This window comes from Sinocyclocheilus grahami, unplaced genomic scaffold, assembly GCF_001515645.1.
Source record: "Sinocyclocheilus grahami isolate Dianchi unplaced genomic scaffold, SAMN03320097.WGS_v1.1 scaffold451.1, whole genome shotgun sequence".
NCBI classification, from domain to species: Eukaryota; Metazoa; Chordata; class Actinopteri; order Cypriniformes; family Cyprinidae; genus Sinocyclocheilus; species Sinocyclocheilus grahami.
The window spans coordinates 311,056-322,947 of record NW_015505630.1 but is presented as its reverse complement, the minus strand read 5'-3'; the positions used below and the strand labels follow the sequence as shown (position 1 = coordinate 322,947).

Sequence of the window (11,892 nt, the reverse complement as noted above, 5' to 3'; positions counted from 1 at the left end):
GCATTTGAACAGTCAATAGCAAATACTTAAACTAATAACAAAACAGTAGCTGATTCTGAATGACCTCCTCTCCTAGGTTCACAAAACGGTCGTCCATAAAATGCATTGCTGTTCTGTTGCAAGTAATCTTAAAGATTCCTAAATGCATCTACTTTCGGAAGGCCAAATAAAATGCTTTTGCTTTCGCCTAGAAACACACAGCGTCTCCCTGACATGGCTGCTTCAACACTAACTGCGGTTACTGAAACCACGCCTTCTTTCTTTGCGTGAACATTTGGGCGGCATTATGCAAATATTTCCACATAGTGAGGTAGATATGTGGGGGGTGTGTTAGAACGAGCCGTTTTAGGGGGGCGTGGCAGTCTTAACTTTGATAAAGAATATCTCTTTGGTTTTGAGACTTTTGTCTTTGCAACAACAGCTAAATACACAAAAGGTCAAAGTTAAAGGGGTCCTATTATGCTTTTTCACTTTTTCAACTGTAGATAGTCTGTAATGTTGCTGTGTGAGCATAAAAAAGATCTGCAAAGTTACAAAGCTCAAAGTCCAAATCAAAAGGAGATATTTTATTTAACAGAAATCACTTTTCAAAAACTACAACGAACGACTCGTTTGGACTACAACGCATATTTTCCGGGATTTGTGATATCACAAATATCGACGAATGAGTGGCCCAGCTAACCAATCACAGCACATTTCGTATTTCAGAAGGCGGGCTTTCATTTGATACAGGAACTATTCGAGCCGTTCATGCCAGAATGGGGAGAGGTGTTGTAAAATAATGTTTTTCGAACAACCTAATATGAGAGCCTGTTCTAGTACACCCCCAAAACAAAATCAAGACTTTGCAAAAGAGCATAATAGGACCCCTTTAAGTTATATCAATTAATAGCAATTACAAATTGCAATTACTAATAATGAACCATGTAATGTAAGCATTACCTTTTGTTCTTGCGTACTTCCCTTGACCAACAGTTGTCATGGAATACGGATACATTTGAGGTGCCTTCAAAAAGGAGAGAGGAAGAAAGAGTGAGCGCGAAGAAAAAAAAAAAGAAAATACATAACATTTTGCAAACCACTCTATAAAAATCTTGAATTTTGTCCGAAATTATCTATAAGCAGCAGGAATAGAGACCTGTACAGAGTGGCCCTGTATCTGGATGGGCGACATATAGCTCAGGTACGGAGTGTTGTAAATGGCTCCCTGGCCTGGCGGGGGCTGCAACACCACCGTGGGGCTGGGCGGAGTTGGTCGTGGCGGGGTCGGAGTGGCCGAGGGCTTCACCTGCAAATAAGACATGACACATTGGCTTGGCACATTTACCTTTTCAACAGCTGTATAGAGGAAATTAAATAGGGAAAATCAGTGCTCTCACCATGTTGAGAGGAGCCTTGGTGGGGTTAAACTCTTTGGCGTTGGGGTTGAGTGTAGATTTCTTCACTTGACTGTGTGGGAATACATAATGAAATGCCTTAATCACCAACATACTTAATACTAGTAGCTGTCAGATTTGACTTATTTACTAACTAATGTTCTACTCACTCAGCCATGCCCTCTGATCTCTCAGAGGCCTCCGGTTTGCCCTCCTCACTGCCTGGGGTCCTTGCAGGTTGGGGCGTCCCTGATGTTTGCCCTTCTGCAGTTGGATTTTGCATGGCAGTGCCAGACATGGCAGAGGGTGCAGAGATGGATGTGGCTGGTGGAGGGGTGGTGGTTGCCGCCCCCTCTGCATTTGTCTTTCTACTTCTATCCTCTGCTGGAAGCGCCGCAGTCGGAGTTGTGGGAGGGGCTGTTTTAGCTTCTGTTGGAGGGGCAGGGTCTGTTTGTGTGTTGTGGGCGGGGTTTGCTTGAGCAGAGTCCGTGGTCGCAGTTTTGGAGCTGGAAAGGTTGGAGCTAGATGGAAGCTAAAATCAGAAAAGAGAGAAAAAAAAATTAAAAAACACATACTATAGTTTCACATTCTGAATTAATTTAAGTAAAAAAAATTTTTTTTAAAAGGCTGCCACAATGCTTAAGTGTCCTGGGCGGTTGCCATAGTGTGCATTAGTGCACGCCCAATTTTTCCAGCAGCGTTGACTCCGAATTTTTTTTCTTATTTGAAAATTGGACAAAGACAAAGGTACAACACTGTACTTAGCTGTTAAGCACTACAAATAACAATTGAATTAAGAACAATGTTGAAGTATAAATCTATTAATTTTAATTTGGTGATTATATCTATAGAAACAATATATTTTAAATTTACTGCAACATATACATATATATAAATATTTTGATCGCACTCTAATGGTATTCTTGGGTGACTGCTGTTCCAAGGTTAATTAAAAAAATTAATACGAGACTAATGACACTCACAATAAAATCATTAGAAAACTTGCGAAGCTCCTCGAGTTGTGATCTCTGTTGGTCTGAATGGACTACAAAAAGAGAGCAAAGAAAATTTTTAGCTAAATGAGAAGTGCAGTGAAATTAATGAAAGAGTAATACAACTTCAGAATTACCTTTGCTGCTCTTGCCCTCCTGAGGACTAGCTGGACTCTCCATCCTTTCCTTCGACAGGATTTCATTCACTGAAGTGACAGGAAGAGAGTCAGATTGTTGGATGCATGTACAATTGAACAGAGTGTAACCACTCAAATTTGTAACATCTCACCATCTACAGGGAACAGAGGGGTCGGTCCAGTGGGTTTGGAGGTCACCATAGTAACCGAAGAGGTATCCAAGAAGGTAGGATTAGCCAGAGGAGGGTCCTGGGAAGGAGCATCTGTTTTAGGGGAACGAGAGACTGGAGAGAGAGAGAGAGAGAGAGAGAGAGAGAGAGAGAGAGAGAGAGAGAGAAAAAAAGGTAATCATGTTAATTTAAGAGAAAAAAAAGGGAATGGAGGTTGGAAATACAAACATTTTCAATGACATTTTTTTATTTTTTTTTTGCATTTAACTGATCAAAAGGTGACAGACAATTATAATGTTACAAAAGATTTCCATTTCAAATAACTATTCTTTTGAACTTCACATTCAAATAATCTTGAAAAAAAACTATCATGGTTTTCACAAAAATATTAAGCAGCAAAACGTTTTAACATTAAGATATGTTTCTTGAGCACCAAATAAACATTAGTATGATTTCTGAAGGATCATGTGAGACTGATAACTGCAGTAATGATGCTGAAAATTCAGCTGTCAATAAATTACATATAATAATTTTACAATATTACAGTTTTACTGTACGTTTGATCAAATAAATGCAACCTTATTACAGACCTCAAACTTTTGAATGATATATCATATTATTCAAACAAAAAAAATTACATGAGAGAGAGAGAGAGAGAGAGAGAAAAAGGTAATCATGTTAATTTAAGAGAAAAAAAAGGGAATGGAGGTTGGAAATACAAACATTTTCAATTACATTTTTTTATTTTTTTTTTGCATTTAACTGATCAAAAGGTGACAGACAATTATAATGTTACAAAAGATTTCTATTTCAAATAACTATTCTTTTGAACTTCACATTCAAATAATCTTGAAAAAAAACTATCATGGTTTTCACAAAAATATTAAGCAGCAAAACGTTTTAACATTAAGATATGTTTCTTGAGCACCAAATAAACATTAGTATGATTTCTGAAGGATCATGTGAGACTGATAACTGCAGTAATGATGCTGAAAATTCAGCTGTCAATAAATTACATATAATAATTTTACAATATTACAGTTTTACTGTACGTTTGATCAAATAAATGCAACCTTATTACAGACCTCAAACTTTTGAATGATATATCATATTATTCAAACAAAAAAAATTACATGTAGGCCTGTGACAAATTGACTTTTTTCCTAACAAATAATCTTAATATTATCACTAAAACAAGCATAATTGAATCACTGCTGAACTGTAAATAAACACTTGAGGGTGTTTTACTCAATTTGCATTTAGGCAGTAACAGCTAAAAGGTTGCATTGTTGCGGTTGATAAATATGTAGTTATTACTAACCCGCGGTTGATAAATATGTAGTTATTACTAACCCACTGTAAAATATAAAGAGTACAATGGACACAATTAAAGGTTAAAGATGACCCTGGGTTATCAATTTTAAATGTTAAAAAGTCCACAAAGCTTGGTTGAAGGCATGTGTATATTGTGTGCACGTGTGTGTATTTTAACCTGTAGGAGAGGAGTGAGAGTTTGAGGTACGCAGGTTTCTGTTGGTCTGTCCAGGCCTTTGAGACTTAGGTGACATTCTGGATGACACTATAAGAGATTGACGCAATGTTCAACACCATCATAAACATCGAAAATGATGTGTCGCTTGCACACGCAAAACTTACCTCCATTGACAGGCCGGGCCGAGTCTGAGAGAGACTGTGGGTGTGAGAGCGAATGCGGGAGTGTGTGTGGGGAAGGAGGGCTGGAGTGACCCGGCTCTGAGGGGCGGGGCTGCGTAGGGAGGCTGCTCTGTGATTGGTGTGTAGAGTATCCTCCTCTGACAGACAGAGGGCTGCTCCTATCAGTGGGAGGAATGGGCTGACCACTACCAGAGGCGAGAGGTCTAGGCGAGGAGCTTGAGGGGCCAGGTCTATTTGTTCGATTAGGCAGGGTGGATACAGCGCCTCCTCTTTCGGCCCTTCCAGAAACTCCCATTTCTCTCTCCCTTGCCCGCTGGGGTAGAGGAATGTACTTGCCATCCCTAAAACAAAGATACAGACAGCAATGATCATCAGTATACTAAGGAGAAAGACTAGATGAGATAGTGATGGAAAGAAAGACTGCTTCGAACCTGCTCCCAGCACTGGAGAACCCAGGACTATCTCTTCCTCTTTCTCCTCCATCACGGTCTCTGTCCCGAATCACAGCACTGTATTTGTCTTCCTCAGTTCGTCCCTCATCATTCTCCAGCGACACCCTGCTGCGATACTGCGTACTAGCCTCAATCTCATTGGCCAATCGGGCGGCTCGAGCTTCTCTCTGTCTGAAGCCCTCAGAGCTGCCCCGCTCCAGAGGAACCCTAAAAGAGATAGGCAACAGAACATGATATTTACTTGATTTCTTTGAACAGGGTTTCAGCATAAAAAAAAAAAAAATCTAATTTAAGACTTTAAGGCCTTTAAGACCTGTGCATATTCACAGGCACATCCTGAGACTTTAGTAAATGAGGCTTTGTTACATCATAACTATTTTTGAAATGTCAATGGTTCACCGTAAAGTGGCGATCTATGTGAACTCAAACTAGTTTCTATGAGTTTTTTGTTAAAATATACAAAATATAATCAAATACATTTTAAAATATACAAAACTTCTGTTTAATCTAAATATAGGCATTAAGCCGTATCATGATTTGTGTTTTTCCATGCCCAAATTTAAGACCTCTTAAGATAAGACTTTAGTTATACTGCGTAAGATATTTAAGACTTTTTACAAAAATACAATAAAACTGAATTAAAGATATTAAAGGGGTGGTTGATTGCGATTTCACTTTTTTAACGTTAGTTAGTTTGTAATGTTGCTGTTTGAGCATAAACAATATCTGCAAAGTTATGAAGCTGAAAGTTCAATGCAAACGGAGATATCGTCTTTTAAAATTCTGGCAGTTTAATGCCTACAAAAACGGCTGGTAGGGACTACAACAAGTTACTTCCCGGGTTTGTGACGTAACAAACCCAGATAAACCCCGCCCCCGGGAAAAGGCAGCAGGGGGCGAGGCCATGCTGCGCTGCTTTAGAGAAGAGGAAGAGAAAACTAGAGGTGCACGTAAAAATCGAATCGTATATGAATCGTGATTCTGTCTTCTAACGATTCTAATGGATTCACAAGTTTAAAATCAATGTTATAAAGCAGCGGTTCTCAATACTGTTCCTCGCGTCCCCCTGCTCTGCACACGCTCTGCATCTCTCTCTCTCTCATTCAGCTCAGCAATGAACTGTTACAATTATATACTTATTTTCACATAGTTATGAGAAGCGTTAAACATGGACGCACGTGCAGTTGCCACTGTATTAAAGCTTTAATCAGGATAAAACAGTATATTATAAGCTAACATAAGCAGTAGCATTTACAAATAACAGCATATCTAAAAGTATGAGACAACAACAAACAAAAAACATAGGCCTACCATTAAAAGCCGTGCTTGCACAGGTTCTGCACAATCCTCTTCACTAATATCCTTTTGAAGGACAGAAGGATTTTCCACTAGGGTTGCAACAAACGATCATTTTGATAATCGATTAATCGACTAATAATCGATTATTTCACTGATTAATTAGTAGACTTTGATTATTCAGCTTTTGCAATTAGTTAAAATATTGAGTTATACATATTCTAAAAATAAAGGTAATCACTTCAGCCTTTGAAAATCATATTATGTACTTACAATTATTATACAATTCATTTATACAAAAATATATTTGGCACACAAAATGAGATGACAGAGAAACTCTCTCATTCACTATTTAATAAGCTATATGAAAAAGTAACTGAATGACATTATTCTGCCAAACATCTCCTTTTGTAAGCCATATAAATAATAAACATAATAAAGGTAAGTGATGAGACGTTTTATTTTTGGATAAACTATTTTATTCACAACAAAATCTCTCTTAAAATACTGTATAGAGTTATGATAATCAAAACTGTCCTGAGCTAGATCAAGCTTTGAACTCTACAAACCAAACTTTAACACCACTTTAATAAAATAAAATAAAAATTCCACTAATAAAAAGATTTTATCATTAGCTAGCTCCACACTGGAGAGCTGCTTTAAAACAGAAAATCAAGTTGTAATTCTTACTAAAAGCAACACTGACTCTGGTTTTCATGTTTAATACTGTAAAGCTGATTGATTTAAGGCTATCTATTGCATAAAGTACTATTTAAATACATGTGATGTGACTGTACTTTTCTGGAGCACTGAACTGCAGAGCTCGTGCAAACATCCACATCACTGTAATCAGATGCGTTTTTAACTGCTGCTTTCACACCACTGTCAGTTTTTGTTGTGTTTATTTCATTATTGAGAGGAAAGCGTGCAGCATATATTTACATATTTAGCCAAACACTGCTTAGCAGCTTCAGGTTCGGCTGCGTTTGCTCCATAGACTGAATAAAAACATGGACATAGTGTCCGTGATGTCACCTGAAGGGCATTTTTGAAGCCTAAAGTAGGCAGAGCCGGTCGTCGCCATCTTGGCAATCGAAAATGGGCAAAGGCAATCCACCTGTCACTCAAGTGACCACGCCCTTAATTATGCAGAACTGTAAGACTTAATATAATTTAAACGGATGAGTTAAAAAAAACAAAATAAAAAATAAATCACGCCCCTCGCAGTTGTCATGAAAAGCAAAATTAGCTATATAGACCAAAACCGCTTTTAGTACCAGGCTGTAAACATTTTTTTCTGCTGTAAAGTTTGGCATTTTAACATGGGGGGTCTATGGGACTGACTCCCTTTTGGAGCCAGTCTCTAGCGGCCAGTCAATGAATTGCAGTTTAAGCCACTTCCATGTTGATTTCAAGAGAGAGATCAGAAGGTTGCAGCTTAGTTTTCTCTGAAGCACTGTGTCTTCTTCTCTTGAATTGCATCCAGGAGAGCTGAATTACAGTCTTGCACTACAGTGCCACACTGGTCAAACTGCATTATTGCAGGCTCTTACATTAGGTCACATGAGATCAAACGACTACTCGACAACAAAAATATTTGTAGACAATCTTTTATGGTTGATGTTGTTGATAATGTCGACTAATCGTTTCGGCCCTATATTCCACATCCAACATTCAAAGTAGGGCTGTGCGATATGGACAAAAATAAACTATCGCGATTTCTTCGATTTTAACACACAGACATGCTTTACAGTCATTAATGCATTCAGTGTGAATTTGAAACATATTTCCAAAAGAAAACCAATTAGAGCTTTATCAAAAAGCTGCAACATGTCTCTAGAACAAACATAAGGCAAAATAATGACTAAGTAAAGGTTTAACAAAATGTCTCTAGAATAGACATATGGCAGAAAAAAGAAAAAAAATCCTGTGTCCAGGGATTTTTTTTTGCCATGCATTGGTCATAGAGCTCTGGACCGCAATCGCATGCAGTGTGAACACTCTGATCCGTTAACATGGGCGCGGAAAAAATACGCACCACAGACGGAGTGTGTGAACCTGGTGTTACGTTTGTATGCCCGCCCGGTCTGTTCTGTTCTCGTGCTCCATATAGGCGCTATAAAGTGATTTAGAAATCGCGCAAGCTCAAATCGCGATTTTATGACGAGTTCGATTAATCACACAGCCCTAATTCAAAGGTCAGTCTTTCTGAGAAAAAAAAAAAAAAGGCTAAAACTGACAGAAGATCAACGTACGTGTACATGGAGAGACTGGCGTCATAGGTAGACTTCACCCCATAGGTCTCCTCATTGAAGCGGAACATCTCGCTGGCATCCCAGCCATTAGACTGAAAGACAGAAAAGGCCATGTAAAGAGCTTAAAGCTGTGCAACCAATACTTAAAGAAATTGATTCCAAAAATACACTAATATGTGATCACATATGATTGGATATACAAGCATGTTGGTTGAACTCACTGCATCTGCATCCAAGTCAAAATTTTCTCCATTACTATCGCCACCATCCCACCTTTGAAGCACCTTCTCTCTGTGGTCCCCATTTATTCTTGAGCCGATTGCGGAGTCTGTAAAAGTGTCTGAAAGCATGCACACAAAGCCTTATATTTCTATATTTTACAACACCATACATGTATACTACTTCTACGGAGTCATGTACACACCTCGGGTAGCATAGTTGAGGTCCACATCTCTGCAGATCATAGTGACGAGGTCATTAGGCCCAAAGATCATGGTGTCCGTGATCTCTTCTCTCCTGGGATGGACTGGTGTGCCTCCGCCTCCATCTCCTTCTTCATTTTTCACTTTGTGCACTGCGTCCACTGCCAGCTCACACTAAACATACAAAGACACTGAGTGAGACTTTATCATACATTAAACTTGATGCTTTGCTCATAGATCACCAACAAAAAAAAGTCAATATCAAAGATTAAATTTGGATTAACAAATCTGAACTTGGTTCAGTGTGAACAAAGCCCAGAATTCTATATTTCAGGTTTTGAAATATTAAATAAAAGAAAGACTTACACGCGAGCTTAACGTCTTGAAGACTCCCTCATATACACTGCCATTCTTCACCATAACATCGCATCTGGAGCCCTGAGGGAAATATTGCATGCGTGTAAAGTATTTTGTTGTTTAATGCGGAAAACAAATTAGAGAAGTGATGGGGTAAATCATATAAAATTTTTAATAATCCAAACAAGCATAACAATAAGGCAAAACTTTTTACTTTGACAAAACAGGGTTCCCACTGTCTAGACAAGCCTGGATATATGAGGTAGACTACTTTTAAAAGTGTGATTTCCAGACCTGTGAACATCATGTAAATTAATGAAATGGTCATAAAACTCCATGGGCTTTGAAAAAACGATATTATATATATTTTAGTTATTAAATACTTTATCAAGTAGAAATTGAGTTCTTATCCAGTAAACCACAAAATCAAAAAGAAAAAAAAAAGAAGTTCTTATTCAGTAAATCAAAATCAAAACAAATGAAGAAATCATGGGCCCTTCGAATATTGTTGTGGGCCCTGAAGTCAAAAAGGCTGTGAACCAAAAAAAACATTGAAGTTATCAAAGAAGGGTGTTTTCAACAGGCAACAAATAAACAAAAAGTTGAACAATTTATTTCATCCCAAACTCACCACCACAGCTGTGAGAAAATGGAGCATCCGGGAGTTGTTGTACACACCCTCAAACACCTAAAAAAGAAAAAAAAAGAAAAGTAGTACATACAAAAATCTTTTAGCATTTGGTGGTCCAAAAATGCAGTCAAATATTTAGAGGATACCAAGGCATTTTATAATCTTAAATGGGAAATTGTGAGTCTATAAATGTGTAAGGATTTACGTACTGGTGGTGACTGTGAGGGAGTCTTCACAGAGTTTCTGTTTCTTCATGACAAAAAAATAAAAGAAAATAATTAGTTATATATATAAAAGTGTGTGTGTTGCACCATGCAAATCAGCAGGAACGTCAAAAACGAACAAACTATAACAGATTTCTGTATATTAAGCATTTATTGTATTCATGAGCTACATCAAATCATAACTAGAATGTGAAACACAGCCCCGGTGTTGCAAGCATTGCTCTACTGTTACATGTGTGGACAACAATAATAACACCGAAGCGCGTGGTAAAACAAAAGGACAATCATACACGAGCAACAAAATAACGATCAGATTGAATCTGACTGCACAGCACGACAAAATATTATAGTGCAATGTCAATGTGTAAACAAAGCCAACCAAGCGCGTTTTAATTACGTCAGACCGCACAAGCGAGTTATTGGAGCCCGCAAACACCACAAGCAAATGCCGTATCGAAGACAAGACAAACAGCTTGACATTAACGTGCCTAAACGTACACATTTCGCACCCCTGACTACAATCAATCAAATCGATTATAAAATACGAATGTTTGTACTTTGTCACGTGCATCCCGGCTCTTCTTTGAAGGCGTAAGTCTAAAATGGCTCAAGTTGAAAGTCGAGCACAATACTGAATCATATGGGATCGGAAAACAACAACAAAACACTGCTGAGCCCTTCCCTATGACCCGCCTCCGAGAGCAGTCATAAGCTGGAAAAGATGGCAGTCAATTAAAATCTCAATTCTACTGGTTGACAACATTATTTCTGGGTGGATGTGTACCGATTACGACGATCTTTTCAATCATTGGCTCAAAATTGTGTCACTCAAACATTCTTCGCTGCGATTGGCTAGTGCTCCTGCTAATTTAACAAGACCCGGCGTTCTAGGGAGTAGATTAAGTATGCGCTATGGACACGCCCACTTAGACCGGTAGGCCTCGTGTTAAAATGACAATCCGCGGACTTTCTGAGCGGGGCAGCCCAACTTGTGCTTTACCTGCCCGGGGTGGGTCTGTTAGAGTTACTCCCCGGAACGGATGAAGCCATTGACCCTGAAGTTCCATTGGATGTTTTGCGGCCACCGGGTCCAGGTTGCTGTCAGAAAGCAGAACGATTCTTAAATGCTGACACAAATTAAGTATTGAGCAAATTTACGTATATTTAAAAGTCTAGCCGAGTGGTAATGGCTAGCAGGTTTACTAGCACGTTACGTTAAATACGAATTTGGAAGCTTAATGGAGAACGACAATATTTGGACCATAAAATCTAAGGAGTTTTAATATTCTCGATTGTATAATTAGTAAATATTAAGTGCAATTTTTAGATGTGGTACTCACGTTCTGTCGGCGAAAAGACATAACTAGCCGCTAACTGAGTTGCCCGCTAAATTCCGCTTGTTGTCTATGACAAGCTAGGAGGTGGACTAGCCTGCCCGCGGTGTTATTTTGTTGTTTTTCCGCAGCGTTCTCAGATCCGCACGAGCGCGATCTCCGTTATAGCCCGAAGTCCAGTTCAGTCCGATATTCTGTCACGAACAGGACACGAAGAGATAAGCCTTATTTTTCTATTAAATATTGCCGGCACCACGTCTCGCGAATAAGCCAGCGATAAACGCGAAGGCTGTTTTTTTCAAAACCCCTTGATTGTCATTGGACGACGGCGTAAAACGTAGGGTGATGACGCAATGGCGTACAAGACCCGTATCACGTCGACAGCCACACATTAAAGTTTAAACGTGCTTTGCAAAAGAATCGTCCATACTAATAAGAAAAGTGCAGTAAAGTCAAATTTCTCAGTTCATCTATCTATACATCACAAACAAAACTCAAGACATATTGTTTCAGTATAATTATATTATATCATATCATCATCATCATTTAATTCAATGTAGTACCTGAAACTA

The 11,892-nt window shown here is 38.6% G+C and overlaps 1 protein-coding gene across 2 annotated transcripts in view; it reads right to left on the bottom strand.

The window, feature by feature from the left end:
* Positions 1 to 11,652, bottom strand: part of LOC107552476 (ataxin 2-like) — a 13,678-nt gene extending 2,026 nt beyond the window's left edge. Inside the window, exons 1-18 of one of the 2 annotated variants that reach the window (XM_016234366.1) lie at positions 11,327 to 11,652; positions 10,987 to 11,084; positions 9,972 to 10,011; positions 9,763 to 9,819; positions 9,141 to 9,212; positions 8,777 to 8,948; positions 8,574 to 8,692; positions 8,353 to 8,444; positions 4,781 to 5,008; positions 4,332 to 4,690; positions 4,168 to 4,254; positions 2,658 to 2,789; positions 2,506 to 2,574; positions 2,360 to 2,421; positions 1,547 to 1,908; positions 1,380 to 1,449; positions 1,139 to 1,288; positions 944 to 1,006 (exon numbers count right to left, since the gene is read on the bottom strand). In XM_016234366.1, coding sequence (XP_016089852.1) covers positions 944 to 1,006; positions 1,139 to 1,288; positions 1,380 to 1,449; positions 1,547 to 1,908; positions 2,360 to 2,421; positions 2,506 to 2,574; positions 2,658 to 2,789; positions 4,168 to 4,254; positions 4,332 to 4,690; positions 4,781 to 5,008; positions 8,353 to 8,444; positions 8,574 to 8,692; positions 8,777 to 8,948; positions 9,141 to 9,212; positions 9,763 to 9,819; positions 9,972 to 10,011; positions 10,987 to 11,084; positions 11,327 to 11,347 — 2,253 coding nt within the window. In that variant the 5' untranslated portion in view covers positions 11,348 to 11,652. Of the gene's footprint in view, positions 1 to 942; positions 1,007 to 1,138; positions 1,289 to 1,379; positions 1,450 to 1,546; positions 1,909 to 2,359; positions 2,422 to 2,505; positions 2,575 to 2,657; positions 2,790 to 4,167; positions 4,255 to 4,331; positions 4,691 to 4,780; positions 5,009 to 8,352; positions 8,445 to 8,573; positions 8,693 to 8,776; positions 8,949 to 9,140; positions 9,213 to 9,762; positions 9,820 to 9,971; positions 10,012 to 10,986; positions 11,085 to 11,326 lie in introns of both variants that reach the window. The other variant, XM_016234367.1, reaches the window with a different exon arrangement.
* Positions 11,653 to 11,892: the final 240 nt, after the last annotated feature.